The sequence below is a fragment of the Musca vetustissima genome, unplaced genomic scaffold (genome assembly GCF_032173495.1).
Source record: "Musca vetustissima isolate MV318-11 ecotype Yass unplaced genomic scaffold, APGP_CSIRO_Mvet_v1 utg28331, whole genome shotgun sequence".
NCBI lineage: Eukaryota > Metazoa > Arthropoda > Insecta > Diptera > Muscidae > Musca > Musca vetustissima.
Window position 1 is genome coordinate 120,943 of NW_026876907.1, and position 16,728 is coordinate 137,670.

The following is a 16,728-nucleotide window of genomic DNA, read 5'->3' on the forward strand; positions in this document are numbered from 1 at the left end:
TGATAATATTGTAGTATTCTATGACATTTTTCCAGTTAAAGAAGAGTGAAGTTAGAAATTCTTCGAAGAATTCCGACAAACAAATTGACCGTCTACGTTGCTATCGTTGATCTCTCTACCGAGCATGTAATAGCTATCCACGGTGAATGAAGACATACCCACCTGTCAAACTGCCAAAGTTCAACGGTCATATCCATTGTGTCTCCAGGTCCGACGAATGACGTAACTAGCCATCCCGGCATTTAATTGGCGTCTGGCCTCTGAAAGTAGTACTATCCTAAACCATGTGAAAGCCAATTTCGCATCAGAGAACTGCCCAATACTTCTGATGCTCTGGTAGCAGAATGGAATTTCTGAATCATCATCACAGCCGTAGCCGCTTGTTATATACCTGTAGATCAAATACCCGAATACCTCGAAAGAAAAAATTTCGAACCAAAATGCACGTAAAATGCGACCAACATCAGGTTTTTGGACCATCGTTGAAAAGTGTAGCGCAATTATCCTAACTTATTAGCATGAAAATAGACCGAAATGACCAACCATCGCACCAAATTGAAAATGTATGTGTTTTTCGCACCACTTCGGTCCGAATTGTTCAAAACGTCAACACTGTACTGTAAACCAGAATTTGGGATATGACATATCTTAGTCGGCATTAGTTCTTCATAAGCGGAAAATGTGACAAGAATATTTGAAGTGTTGTGACATCGATATCGGAGTAAGTAAATTGTGGGCAACGGTTAAGTTTATCTTGAATCAAAGAAGCAAGGGCAATCGGATTTCTTTCTCATTTAACGGCGTTATGGTGACAGATTCAAAGAGTTGCGCGAGTTCTTTAACCGGAAGTTCATAGAGGGTGTCGAGATGAAAGACAGGCCAACGAGAAGAATATTGCGCCGCATACGATCTCTTCGGGAGGAGGAACAAATATCCTCCAAATGCAAATGTCATGAGAAGCTTCGAAGTCGTCCAAGGCGTTTTTTCTTGATGGATTTGTCTAAGCTACCCTGACTACTGAGACAAGAGTGCCAATATTTACTTTTGATCTTATTTTATCACCTATCCGCCATCATGGATAAGCGTGCCAGGAAGGATCTTCATGATCATCCACAAAGATACCTCTATATCACAGTATGTTGCATAACGATATTGTCTTTTTTGGACTACCGTAACGATTTTTGTCTTCAACTTGTCTTTTGCATTATGCTTAAAAATGTCAAACTTTTCAATGGAAATGTCAGGTAGCGTCATCTGTTTCTTAGCATATGGATAAGGCAATCTGTGAGGAAATGGTCAACCCGAAAGTAGGGATACGTAATCGAGCGCAAAAGTCGACTTTTAGACTTTTCAATTTTTGCCTCTGACCAAAAAGTCGATTTTTAGACTATTCCATGTTTGCCTTTGACTAAAAAGTCGACTTTTCGATATTTCGATTTTGTCAAACCTGTTCAAAATCGATTTTCGACTTTTACCAACTAAAGCAAAATCGACTAAAAATTAATTTTTTTATAAGAATTGTTGTCAAAAGATGAAAAAAAGTTCGGAAATATGTAGTTTTTGAACAATTTCGGCTTTGTGATAATAAACCAAAAATTTATGAAGAAAATCGAAAGTCGATCTTAAAAAGTCGACTTTCCGATTTTCTCAAAGGTCAAAAGTCGACTTCGACTTTTAGACTTTTCAATACAAAAAATCGATTAGTCGAAAGTCGATTTACTTATCCCTACCCGAAAGATGTCTGAGCAAGGTCTATTAATAAGGTCACCCAAGGAGAAGGCTGCCATTTTGTTTTACATTTAACTTGAGAGATAAGAGCTGTTTTCGGATTTCGATACCATTAGGTTTGTCTGGTTCAGAAAGAAAGCTTTTTTTACTCTCTTTTGCGAAAATACTGAGAAAAGTAAACAGACAACATTTAGTAAGATTTAACAAATAAACAGCTGATTCAAGAAAACATTTGATTTGCGCCAAAATAAACAATCAAACAAAGGACAAACACAATTATTTGTATTGCATTTAATATTAACAAGTGAAAAAGCGTGAAGTTCGACCGGGCCGAACTTTGGATATCCTCCACCATAGATATATTGGCAGGTACTTGAAATGCAAATATAGGGAACATACCAAAAAATGGACCTATACCGATATTTCTACAACCCGATTATGTAAACAGTAATGTAAACAATAATTTTTAATAGAAAACCAGTAAGCGGAGCAGTATAGTCGGACGGGGCCCACCATACGATACCCTACACAACTAACACGGAACTCAAATTTTCTGCGGATGTTTATTCCGAGCCTGGGCAATATATCGTGATATTTTTACCCTCTTGCCGATTAGAGGTAAACAGCACCGTTTCCTCACACTGACATATTTTCCGAATATTACGAGTATTCAGTACAGCTACTGTCCAGATTCTCTTCACAGTGGGTTGTGGTGTGATGTTCATTTGATGTCTATAGATCAACTCGAAAATAACACAAAAAAATAAGTTTTCGGTTCACTTCATTCCAAAATTATTATCTGATCATAACCGAAAATTATAGGCGTTGTCCTTGACCATAACTGGAACCTCATGGAGCATTTCAAAGCGATCAGCGCTATAGTTCCGCTCTCTAGAGTGATAATGGGTTACTAAATAATATACGAATACGGAGATACCTGTAAATATTTAGGTGTAACTCCCACATCCGGGCACATACAACAACATAATTGGTATTAATTTAAAGGGCAACCACACCTCTTGGATATAATATCAACTTCTCGGGTCTATGTCCTTCAGGGATAAATAAATACGCTATAGAATACAAAATTTGTCATTTGTCACACAAAAGTCAGGGTCCATTTGACTCGCTAAACATTGACCGATCTTTATCAAAACAAGCATGCTAATTCTTTGGCCCGATCCTCTTCTCCATGCAAAATTTCACGATGTTCGGTCCATTTCATCCCCTAAATATTAACCGATCTTTCCCAAAAACAATAGGGGTCTTCATTGGCCAGAACCCATCCTACATGCAAAATTTCGTGAAGATTGGTCCATAACTGTGACCTGTATCGTGTTTACAAATTATAATGGACAGACGGACGGACACACATGTCTAGATCGTCTCAGCTAGTCGAGATATGACGCAGCGTTACAAACTGGCTGCACAAAGCTATAATACCCTGACAACATAGTTGTGTAGGGTATAATTATACCCTCAACCTTATGGCTAATTAGTGTGTATACACTTTCACACGGTGAAAATGTGCCTCATCGAAATATTGATTCTAGATCCCATGTTTCTTTGGACCAAATCCGTTTCAAAATAAATTGATTTCATCCCATCTTATCATTTCTTCCAAACTTAGTTCAAGTCCGAATTTGGGGGAATATCGGTCCATGCCTTCTGGTACCTCCCACACAGGGGCTACGGCTAAGCCTAAATGCGGGCTATAGTTCACATATAGTTCAAAAAAACTAGAACGTACGGTTCGTTCTAGTTTTTTTATCTCGATATCCTTAGCAGGTGAAATGATTACAACAGAGTGTTAGAACCAAATCCAAAACGCGGAATAATCAGATAATTATTTTAATATAAAAAATGGGGTTATATGGGGACTACCCCTAAAACGGATTGACTATTAATAATTTTTGGTAGTGAGATTTGTTACCATATACGGCTACAAAATACCAAATTTCAGTGAATTCGGTTGAAAAATGCGCTCAAGAACCTCAAAATACCGAAATTTGGGGGTATCTGAGAATATGGGCGCTACCAGAATATTATATATATATATTTATAATTTTTAGTGGAGATATTTGGTACCCAATAAGAATCCAATGTACCAAATTTCAGCGAATTCGGTTGAAAACGCGCTCAAGAACCCCAAAATACCGAAATTTGGGCGCTACCAGAAAAAATTTACATATATTTATAATTTTTAGTGGAGATATTTGGTACCCAATAAAAACCCAATGCACCAAATTCGGTTGAAAAACGCCCTCAAGAACCCCAAAATACCGAAAATTGGGGGTACCCTTATATGGGGGCTACCCGAAAAAATGGGCCTATGTTTTATAATTTTTTGTGGAGATATTTGGTATCTATTAAGAACTCAAAATACTAAATTACAGACAATTCGGTGGAAAAATACGATCAAATACAAAATACAGAAAATTAGGAGGTACCGTCATATGGGGGCTACCAGAAAAAGTGAATGGTTGAATTTGGTTGAAAAACGCGCTCAAGTACCCCAAAATACCGAAAATTGGGGGGTACACTTATATGGGAGCTATGCTTAAACGTGGACCGATATATCCCATCTTCGAACTTGACCTGCCTGCAGACAAAAGACAACCCTATGCAAAATTTCAGCACCCTATCTCAATTCCTTCAGAAGATAGCGTGATTACAACAGACGGACGGACATGGCTAGATTTACCCTGATCAAGAATATATATACTTTATAGGGTCGGAAATGAATATTTCGATGAGTTACAAACGGAATGATAAAATTAATATACCCTCCATACTATGGTGGAGGGTATACAAATAAAATGAACAATAAAAGAAAAATTGATTTGGTATGTTCCCCGGTAACATTTAAGCTTCCTGCATCAATACATTGTCCTCTATCTGGAACTTGCCTAAAAACATATAAGGAATTAGTTTCTAATTTAATGAAACTTTACATAACTTACGAGTTTTCTTCCATTTTCTGTAATTTTTATACAACTTAACTTCAATTTGAACTTAGCAAATTAAAACCAGTGAGCGGAGCAGTATAGTCGGACGAGGCCGACCATATGATACCCTACACAACTTCCACGAAAGTCTAACTTTCCGTGGATTTATTTTCTGAGCTTGGGCAATATTTCGCGATATTTGCACCCTCTTGACGGGTGCAAATATATTACTAATATTCGGTACAGCCTTTATAATTACTTGTCCAGATTCCCTTCACCCTTTATGTTGTGAAGTTCGGCTATCAATTGTGGCCTATAGATCGACTTTATCCCAAAACTATTATTTGTTCATCACCGAAAATTATAGGATTTGTCCTTCACCATACCTGGATCCTCATGGAAAATTTCAAAGCGATCAGCTTATATTTCCGGTTACTAACTCCCACATCCGGGTACATACGACAATATAATTGGTATCCATTTAAAGGTCAACCACTCCTCTGCGATATACTATCAACATTTTGGGTCTATGTCCTTCAGGAGTAAATATATACGGTATAGAATACAATTTTTTTAATTTTTCACACAAAAGTCAGGGTCGATTTCAATGCTCAATCATTGGCCCGAACCCCCACTCCAAGTAAATTTTCACGATTTTCGGGCCATAATTGCGGCCTCTGGAGCGACCAGAAAAACCGAAAAAATTTAGTGTTTGGTCCATTTTATCCCCTAAATATTAACCGATCTTTATCAAAAACAATAGGGGTCTTCATTGGCCAGAACCCATCCTACATGCAAAATTTTGGGAAGATTGGTCCATGACTGTGGCCTGTATTGTGTTTACAAATTATAATGGACAGACGGACGGACACACATGTCTAGATCGTCTCAGCTAGGCGAGATATGATGATCGGTATACTTAAAGGTGGATCTAGGGCCAATATTTCGCGGCGTTACAAACTTTTGGGGCTGCACAAAGCTATAATACCCTGACAACATAGTTGTGTAGGGTATACAAATGTTTTGAATAATTTTTGTGTTTGGCCATAAAACAGCTGATCCAAAAATGATGATAAGTTAGTTGTTGTTGAACTGTCAAACTTGCTCTCTCACTTGACTCTCTTTTACTGTAACAATTGTTACCAAATATCGAGTAAACAGACAGAACTATTATTGAAACATAAGATGGCGACAGCAAACACTTAATGTTTCATATGTAAAATATGTATATATAAACCGCATGTATATATAATGTGCAAAATTCTGGTCCTATATATTCGTCGTGTGATGTTGCCGTGACGGGAACACAGCGAGTTGGCTGAAGTCTGGCTGTAGGAAACAATGCTACTGATTTGTATTTCACGCCGGTCTCTATAATTGGCAATCGCTCGACTTTACATAAGTCATAAGAGTCTAAACGCAACCAGAGCGTCTAGAGTCAGCGACGGTCGTTTACCGTGTATTTCTTATTGGCAACGGGAAATCGCGACGGCTGACGTTTGCGTCTATTGAGTTGCCATATTTTAGGTAAAAATCAACAGTGCTACCAACATTTCAGTGGAAATTTATATCAAAACATATGGCAGTGCTGTTAAAAAAAAAACAAATATTTTCAAAGATGTGGACGTTTTTTAACGAATTAATAATAAAATGGAAGAAAATTTAAAAATAAACGGAAAAAAATAATTTTCGATAAGTTCATTGAGATTATTGTTTATTAAATAATAAATTGAATTTCGTTTGCACAACGTAAAATTTTCTGTCAGAAAATGAAAACAAATAATTGACATTTTGTGCCGCTAACGCTAACTCTTTCGTTTGGTTTTCACGCCGGCGAAAAAGTATGCCTCTGACTCCTAACTCTATGGTTGCGTTTAGACTCCTAATTGGACCATTCTCAAAAATGTTGTATATATATCCAATAAAATTAAATAGATTTTGTTTTAATTTTTCTTCAATACTAAACAATTTATTTACATTTATTTGACTACAATAAATACTTAAGAATATTCTCTATGTGAAAAAAAAAAACTATTTACAACAAGACTGTACACCTTTACAAAAAAAGTGAAACAATTAATATAATTTTTACAAACTTTTTTACATAACACACGAAATATCGTCCTTCACCAATTACAACAAGAGTACAAAAAAAATAGTTATTAAAAAGACAATTTTTTAAACAACAATAAATTTTGTAACAAAATTCAAAATCAGTGGATTTGAAACCTGAGCATTTTTTTGATTTTTTTTTAAAAATTCTAAACCCATTCAAATGGGTTTCGTTCGTTTTACAATCTTATACGCTAATACGAATTTTCTATGAAATTTAAGTGTGACATTTTGAAATTTTTCACTATAACTAAGAACTAGATTTTTGACAGTTTTCTTTAAATATTAAGACCCACATAAGAGAAAATAGGTTGTCAGAGTATTACAATTAGTATTAACATATTATGTTCTAAAATTTGGTCATCCTTGACCATATTGCACCCAAATATATGGATTTGTAGCTGTATTCCCAGAGTTTAGTTCATTTCGATAATTATTGTACAATAATCAGGCTATGGTCGGTAGTTTCGTTACTCTGAAAAGATAGCAGAAGGAAGAAATTTGATAAATTGTTAATGTTGTGATTTGAGAGTTAAACTCACCTTTCGATATTCAGAGTGTAATTTTTGCTCTTTAGAAAATACCAATTTTCGATGCCAACCAATAGAAGAACCAGCCACAAATCAAAGTTTTACAAACTTTATCCAAAACGTACATACTAAAATATGTGGAGAAATTAGGAAGTTAAAAAAGTTTTCAAAATTTATAATAAATTGAGCTAAATTTTCATTGACTATTGTGAATGGTAACTGTGTTGGTAACACAAACATTTGTGAGGCGCCCTCTACATATGAGGATATTCATAGTGTAACATCGACTACTTCATATGTTTAGTTTCTCTCATGATGTAATAATAAGGTGTTGTATCAAAACAAAAACCTTTGTTTTTGTATCGTTCATCTGTCAATTTTTTCCATATAATATTTCACATGGTTGGCAACACTGCACATCGAATTCAAGTAGAAATTACCCACTTTGACAGTTAATCAAGACATCAGCTGCGCTAAATGGACTACCTATTCATTGTGCCATGGTTTCTCTCATGATGCAATAATAAGGTGATGTATCAAAACAAAAATCTTTGTTTTTGTCTCGTTCATCTGTCAAATTTTTCCTTGTAATATTTCTCATGGTTGGCAACATTGCACATCGTATTCAAGTAGAAATTACGCACTTTGACAGTTAATCGAGTCATCAGCTGCTCTAGATGGACAACTCATGATGCAATAATAAGGTGATGTATCAAAACAAAAACCTTTGTTTTTGTCTCGATTATCTGTCAAATTTTTCCATATAATATTTCAAATGGTTGGCAACACTGCACATCGAATTCAAGTAGAAATTACCCATTTTGACAATTAATCATGACATCAGCTGCGCTAAATGGGCTACCTATTCATTAGGGCATGGGACTACCTATTTATTGTGCCATGCTTCCTCTCTTGAGTAAAATATTAACTCGAAATTAAACTCTAAGAGCGCGTTTAGACTACTAAATCCACTTGATTTGAAATGTTAAATCCATAGCGTATACCTAACCTTAATCATGTTAACAAATTCAGTGGATTATGGAATTGACATTTGAGATCGAGTGGATTTCGTAAAACTAAACACAGTTTAATATTACTTATTGGACGTTTTCTTTTCTTTGAATAAAAAATCTGGCCTTTCAACATGATTTGATTAATTAGCTGGCTCGAGACAGAACACTTATTGCCTAAGCCGATCTTAAAAAGATTTCCAGGTGCATCGGTCTTGTGTGCAGCTCATCCAAATTTGAAAGACCATGTTCCGAAACATTGTCTTCCACTTGATCTTTCCATAAAATTCGTGGCCTTGCCCTATCTTCGTGAACCAGCAGATGGCTCGCTTTTATACGCCTTTTGAGCTGGGGCATCCTTATCCATTCGCACAATATGGCCTAGCCACCGTAGTCGCTGAAGCCCGATACTTTGTCGGTGTCCGTGTATAGATGTTATAACTCGTGGTTCTATCAAACAATTTTTCTCTCAAACACTCCAAGAGCTGCCACATCTGCTTGCGCAAGTACCCAGTCTTCAGATCCATACACCAGAACGGGCAGTATCAGTGTCTTGTGGAGTGTGAGTTTGGTCTTGCGAGAGGTAACCTTGTTCCCAAATTGCTTACTCAGACCATAATAGCATAGTTTTGGCCAACACGATCTCAAAACTGATGTCAATTGTTTTATTTATGGCGGTACCGAGGTATATAAAATCTTTGACAAAACTGTAGTTTTCAAGTTCCACAGTTGGTTCGAATCTACTGGACGTCTTGCGCGTTGATACTATCAGCATGATGTTCTCGTAATTTATTTCCAGACCCACTTTGGCAGATTCTCTCTCAATTTGTTCAATGGTGGCTGTTACCGCTCGCAATGTTTGGCCCATTATGTCGATATCATCGGCGTGGGCAAGTAACATGTGATGTTTGGTGTACAGAGTGTCATTTCTGTTTAGCTTTGCATCTCGTATGACCATTTCAGCAGGATCTTAAAAGGTCACACGAGAGACTGTCACCTTGTTTGAACTCTCATTCGAAGATCTCCGAAAGGTCCTTTCCGACTTTAAATGTTGATCATGTGGAATGTGCGGATGGGTTTTTCGTGGCTCTTTTCCAGAATTTGGCGCAGAGTGAAAATCTGGTCTATGGTGGATTTGTCAGGTCTGAAGCTGCATTGTTATGGTCCAACAATATCCTTGACCATTGGCTTCAGTCGTTCACACAACGCCCTGGACAGCACTTTATATGCGATGGGAAGGAGACTACATCCTTTATAGTTGGCATATATCGCCTTGTCTCCTTTATTGTGCACGGGACACACGATGCTAAGGTTTCAATCATTGTGAATGTAATCCTCTGGCCAAATTGTACTAAAACAGCTGATACAATTATTAAATATTACTGGAAAATGTGTACCACTATGTCGGAATTCTCAAGTGCATCTCTTCCTACTCGAATTCGTTGGTAACCATATAGGCCTTAAAGTAGAGTTGGTTATGATCATGGCACAATAAATAGGTAGTCCATTTAGGGCAGCTCATGATGCAATAATAAGGTGATGTATACCAACAAAAACCTTTGTTTTTGTCTCGATTATCTGTCAAATTTTCCCATATAATATTTCAAATGGTTGGCAACACTACACATGCCCACTTTGACAGAAAATTCCCACTTTGACAGTTAATCAAGATTTCAGCTGCGCTAAATGGACTACCTATTCATTGTGCCATGGGGCAGCTGATGTCTCGGTTAACTGTCAATTTCTTTTAAATATTTCACAAGGTTGGCAACATTGCACATCGAATTCAAGTAGAAATTACACACTTTGACAGTTAATCGAGACATCAGCTGCCCTAAATGGACTACCTATTTATTGTGTCATGCTTTGTTCCATATGGAATGAAACTATTCGATTTTGTGCGTTAACATTACATTTACACATGACAAATTGTCTGAAAATACAACTCTGTTTTACTAAAACTTTCAAGACTGATAATTCTGACATTATACGAAACAAAACCTATTGGAAATTCATATAAAATAGAATAGGATCGCATAAGAATACAGTGAGCGATAAACAAGGGCATATATGAATTATTTTTGTTGTAACAGTTTTTAAAAATTGTTGGGCGCCATCTTAAAATTTTTGATTGCTAAAATTCTTAACACAGCCACACACTGAATGAACTTACCATTTGAAAATTATTCTAGCTTTGGGCACATTTTCCAATGGTTCCTTGCAAATATACAGACGGCCTCCAAAACAGCATGATAACAAATATCCATCAATGTCATATTCACGATTTTCGACCTGCACTTCAAATCTAATGTAAAAAAAAATAAAATAATAATTAATTTTCATTGAGATTTTTGTTGAAGAATATCTTGAACTTACTGTTCTAAATCCGCTGGCGTCAGTGTATCCAATAGTCGGAGTAAACGTTCATTGCGGAAATCCCATTTTCTGGTAGTGAAAAATTGCAATACTTCCAAACCGACAGCTATACGCTTTTGTATACGAATCATACTGAAAAGTAGGAGAAAAATAAGAAATAAATTAATAAAAACATTAAAAAATAGAAATAAATAAATAAAATATTTTTTCCATTTTCGCAATTCACATTAATTCATTTTGATTGTAATAAACAGCTGACTGTGAACAAAGTCGTTTGTAAACGTCAAAAAAATATTATAAGGAAATTTTAGAAACTGTAATGCAATGTTGCCAACCATGAGAAATAGTACTAGACAACATTTGACAGATGGTCGAATAAAAAACAGATATTTTTTGTTTTGATACAACACCCTATTATAACATCATGATAGATTTGAACAATATTTTGACTCTCTAAGGACAATATGTTGATCTTGATTTATTAGTTAATATAAAATTGTCTCATTCTAAACTAAAAAAGCATTTACATTAGAACCTTTTACCGGATTAACATACGTTATGAGAGTTTATACGACATTTTTACAATCGAATTGACAATTTAAACCCACTGGGTTAACGAAATCCGGTACAATGTTAAGGTACTGTAATCGTGGTATCATAACAAGTTTACATAAAAATGTTTTCTTTATCACTTACAATCTTCTCTGTCCCGCAATTGTCAGCAGACCATCAATTAGCACAGCCGGCAGCCACATAAAGAATATCATATTGAACATATGCACGTATTTGTTCATTGTAATTGTTGCATTTGGATACCATAATGGCCATGACAGCGGATATTTCTCATTCAGTTCAATGCCTCTGTTCAAAATCCAACCCCACTTCTTGCGCAATTTTTCTGGTAATACCAAATTGAAGACTGGTATTTCTTTGGGTCTGCAAAACAGCTCACATTTTATTAGAATCTAAAAACTATATTAAAAACTGGAAAACATTACCTCTCTTTATATTGTGTAAATCCATAAGGTATTATAATGAGATCATTTATGGCCACATCGACAGGTATCATATCAGCTTCTAAATCGAGATCACACATCATTGAGCGCAGAACACCACGGGCACCGGCTGTCATCACACCGACAGGTCCATTTAAATTGTCCACCCAACCGGGTACGGGATCTTTGTAGGAAGGGGTAACTATGGAGAATTCGCGAAAAAAAATAATAAAGAGACAGGGTTAGTTGGAAGTATCGACATATAGGGCCTATGAAATGATTCAGTTACCATTTCAGTTAGTTAATAATTCATTCAGATAAAGATCTATCTCGAAAATTGAATTTAAAAATTTGTAGCGTTCTATTCTATTGTTTTAGATATGTAAACACTTAAAAGTAAGACATGTTACCTGCATATGTATAGTATAAACGAGAAAATACAGGTTATAACTAAATCCGATTAAATTAATTGCGACTTGAGTGCGGTAGTGTCATATATCAACGATTTCGCATAATGTATTCATAATAATTGGCCAAAAAAGGCTTTGTGTACATATAAGAGTTTAAATAAAATAAATAACAAGTGAAAAAGCGTTAAGTTCGGCCGGGCCGAACTTTCGATACCCTCCACCATAGATATACCGACATATACTAGAAATGAAAATATAGGGAACATACCAAAAAGTGGACCTATAGGGACATTTCTAAAAAGGGATTATGTAAACCATAATACAAATTTCAGAAATTTTTTATGGCTAATAAGGGTGTATGCAATGGGTCCACTCCTTCTGGAACCTCCACACAGGGGCTAGGTCTAAATGCGGCTATAGTTCATTATCGAACCTTATGTTATAATTTCGTATTTCGCTATCCTCCGCAGGAGAAATGATTACAACAGAGTCTTAGAACCAAACTCAAAACGCGGAACTATTTTAATATAAAAAAGGGGGTTATATGAAGAATACCCCAAAAAGGGGCGAATATTAATAATTTTTGGTAGAGAGATTTGTTACCATATACGACCATATTGCAACAAATTCGGTTGAAAAATGCGCTCAAGAACCCCAAAATACCGAAAATTGGGGGTACCCTTATATGGGGGCTACCCGAAAAAATGAACCTATATTCATAATTTTTTGTGGGGAGATTTGGTGCCTATTAAGGACTCAAAATACTAAATTACAGCCAATTCGGTGAAAAAATCCGGTCAAAACCCCCCAAAAAGTGGAAATTGGGAGGTTCCCTTATATGGGGGCTACCAGAAAAAGTGGACCTATATTTATAATTTTTTGTGGGGCAATTTGGTACCCAATAAGAACCCCATGTACCAAATTTCAGCGAATTCGGTTGAATCCCGCGCTCAGGAACCTCAAAATACCGAAAATTGGGGGGTACCCCAGGCTAGGCTATGCCTAAACGTGGGCCGATATATCCCATCTTCGAACTTGACCTGCCTGCAGACAAAAGACAACTTTATGCAAAATTTCATCACCCTATCTCAATTCCTTCAGAAGAAGCGTGATTACAACAGACGGACGGACGTACAGACGGAAGGACGGACAGACGGACTAGATCGTCTTAGAATTTTACCCTGATCAAGAATATATACTTTATAGGGTCGGAAATAAATATTTCGATGTGTTACAAACGGAATGACAAAATTAATATACCCTCCATACTATGGTGCAGGGTATAAAAATATCAAATAATAGTACGTTTACATTTCGTTAAATTAAATTGTCAATTCCATTGTATATATGTCAAATAAATCCTCATAAATTATGTTAATCCAGTAAAACGTTCTTATGTAAATGGCGTTTAATATTACTTCATGAAGTGGATTGTACGATGGCACAATGAATAGGTAAGGTAGTCCATTTAGCGCAGCTGATGTCTTGATTAACTGTCAAAGTAGGTAATTTCTACATGAATTCGATGTGCAGTGTTGCCAACCATTTGAATTATTATATGGAAAAATTTGACAGATAATCGAGACAAAAACAAAGGTATTTGTTGTTATGCATCACCTTATTATTGCATCATGGGTTGTACGAACGCCTACGTTACAATAATAGTTCCGTTCCAGAACCTGCAATAATCTAAAAAATTTTACAAGTTTAGGAACTTTTTACTCGAAAACCGTTCCTGAACCCACAAAAAATGACGTTATCTTTATAAACTTTTTACTCAAGAAATTTAGCCGAATAAAAATGCTAACTAGAAATACCAACTTCTAAAAGAGTATTGTGTTCATTTTGAAGTATAGCCATCTAATTTGGCACTTTTACTAGTTTTCCGCTCTAGAACTATTCGAATAATTTTACTTACTAGACTACTATTACTAGACTACTTACTTACTAGAATTACTATTAAAAAATTATTGGAACAGACCAAATATTTTCTTAATATGAAAAAATGAAATTATAAAAGAACCATGATACAATAATAAGGTGATATATGAAAACAAAAACATTTGTTTTTGTTCCGACCATCTGTCAATTTTTTTCTAGTAGTATTTCATATTTATCAAAAGAAAAATCTGAAAAATTCAAATTTGTTGTAAAGTTATGAGCTTTTCAATATGTAGAAGAGGGCAAAAATGTGTACAGTACTAATTTGTGTATACAGTCCAAATTAATTAAATCGCTTCGTATTCGAATTATACGAATTCTGCCATCAGAATTACTTATGATTCTTTTAAACATGAATGAAGAGAATAATTTAAAGCAATTTTTCCGTCGATTTTGCATTTGGTTTCCTTGATATTGGACTTTTATTTTTTAGAAAGTTTGTACTGTATCTCCCGAATGCAAGGATGTAGCGATGTCAAATTTCGTTCATATCCTATCTAGGATACTTGCATTAAATCTCTGAACAGAAAATCGTTCTATGTTAACGGAAAAAATTCGGGCCACAAAGGGTTAATGGCATTTCTTTAAAACGGCATTTACATTAGAACATTTCACCATTTTAACCAACTTTATGAGGATTTATTTGACATGTGTGCAATAGAATTGACAATTTATAATACAATACAATGTGAACGTACTATAAGTTGCATTTTATTAAATTTAAATTGAATATCAGAGTAAATTTTTGACTTTTTTGCTATTCTCCTTTATTTATATATTTTAATTTATCGGTCTTAAGGCACCGAATGTGTTTTATGGAAAAAAGTCTAATGTAAATGCCGTTGAAACTCAGATTCCTATATAGATATAGATTCGGCCTTGAATGTTTGAGTTTATATATAAACTCACTTTTAGTGTTGTGCTTTCTTAGGGGAAGTCTTGAAATTTAGTTCATCAATACAATATAGAGATCCATTTAATTTAAACATATTTTAATAAACTACGTCACTTCGATTATCAATTCCCTACATATCATATCGATATATTTTCAAATACAACTCTGCTTTTGCATCAAGAAATAATCGCTTATCCCAAGATCTATTAATAAGGTCACCAAGATAGCAATCGAAATCGGAAAACAGCTGTTTTTTTCTCAAGTCTAATGTCAAAAATTTCGACTTTGTTTACGTTTTCATAATGGAAGTCAATTCACAATAATGCATTTTGACAGCAAACTTGAGAGGTATCGATTATCAGCTGGCCTCCCTGGGTGACCTTATTTATAGGCCATGGCTTATCCTAAAAGTAGGCTTCAAAATACGTTAAAATTCAAAAGCAGCCTTTATTCCATGGTACAATCATGGCACAATATGGAATAGGTAGTCCATTTAGCGCAGCTGATGTCTTGATTAACTGTCAAAGTGGGTAATTTCTACTTGAATTCAATGTTCAGTGTTGCCAACCACTTGAAATATTATATGGAGAAATTTGACAGATAATCGAGACAAAAACAAAGGTTTTTGTTTTGATACATCATCTTATGAATCATGGCATCATGGGAAGAACTAAGAAAATGCTGTAGTTTCGACTTTTTGACAATGGTGCTGGAAAAATGATTCGTGTTGCCATATTGTAATTTAAGCTATAATTTGTGTTGCCCAATTGTAATTTAATTTTATAATATGTATACCCTACACAACTATGTTGTCAGAGTATTATAGCTTTGTACAGCCCCAAATGTTTGTAACGCCGCGAAATATTGGTACTAGACCCACCTTTAAGTATACCGATCGTCATATCTCGACTAGCTGAGTCGATCTAGACAAGTGTGTCCGTCCGCCCGTCTGCCCATTATATATATATATATATATATATTTTTTTTTTTTTTTTTGTCTGATTTTCTGGTCGCTCCAGAGGCCGCAATTATGGCCCAAACATCGCGAATTTTTGCATGGAGAAGGGGATCGGGCCAAAGAATAAGCATGCCTGTTTTGATAAAGATCGGTCAATATTTAGCAGGTCAAATGGGCCCTGACTTTTGTGTGAAAAATTACAAAATTTGTATTCTATAGCGTATATATTTACCACTGAAGGACATAGACCCGAGAAGTTGATAATATACCGTAGAGGTGTGACTGACCTTTAAATTAATACCAATTATATTGACGTAGGTAGTCGTATGCGGGAGTTACACTTAAATATTTACAGGTGCTTACGTATTTATATATTATTTAGTAACCTATTACCACACTGGAGGGCGGAAATATAGCGCTGATCGCTATGAAATGTTCCATGAAGTTCCAGTTATGGTCAAGGACAACGCCCAAAATGCTAGGTGATGATCAGATAAAAATTTTTCGGATAAAGTCTACCGAAAACTTTATTATTTGTGCTTTTCAAAAGCCGAACATCACAATACAACCCAATGTTGTATTGTGATGACCACTAGCCATTCGAAAGTGTGCAAATATCGCGAAATATTGCCCAATCTCAGAATATAGAACCACAAAAAGTTAGATTTTCGTGGAAGTTGTGTAGGGTATCATCCTCCGTCCGACTATACTGCTCCGCTCACTGGTTTTCCCTTGTTTTATTGTTATTTAATAGAAATATTAACTCTATGCGCGGGGGATTTGGTGCATTGATTTAAAAATCGAGTCGATTTAAACGCTCTTTAA

General features: G+C 35.4%; 2 protein-coding genes across 2 annotated transcripts in view; both read right to left on the reverse strand.

Annotated features, from left to right (window-relative positions):
* Window positions 1–1,354, reverse strand: part of LOC133321426 (probable cytochrome P450 4aa1) — a 79,629-nt gene extending 78,275 nt beyond the window's left edge. Inside the window, exon 1 of the mRNA XM_061530512.1 lies at window positions 1,349–1,354. Within this exon, the coding sequence (XP_061386496.1) occupies window position 1,349 (1 nt within the window). The 5' untranslated portion in view covers window positions 1,350–1,354. The remainder of the gene's footprint in view (window positions 1–1,348) is intronic.
* Window positions 1,355–7,361: 6,007 nt separating this feature from the next.
* Window positions 7,362–16,503, reverse strand: LOC133321427 (putative fatty acyl-CoA reductase CG5065). The gene is made up of 6 exons (XM_061530514.1): window positions 16,473–16,503; window positions 11,703–11,901; window positions 11,401–11,640; window positions 10,705–10,836; window positions 10,502–10,633; window positions 7,362–7,446 (listed from the first exon to the last, which is right to left on the reverse strand). The coding sequence occupies exons 1-6, from the start codon at window positions 16,501–16,503 to the stop codon at window positions 7,362–7,364; spliced, it is 819 nt and encodes a 272-aa protein (XP_061386498.1).
* Window positions 16,504–16,728: the final 225 nt, after the last annotated feature.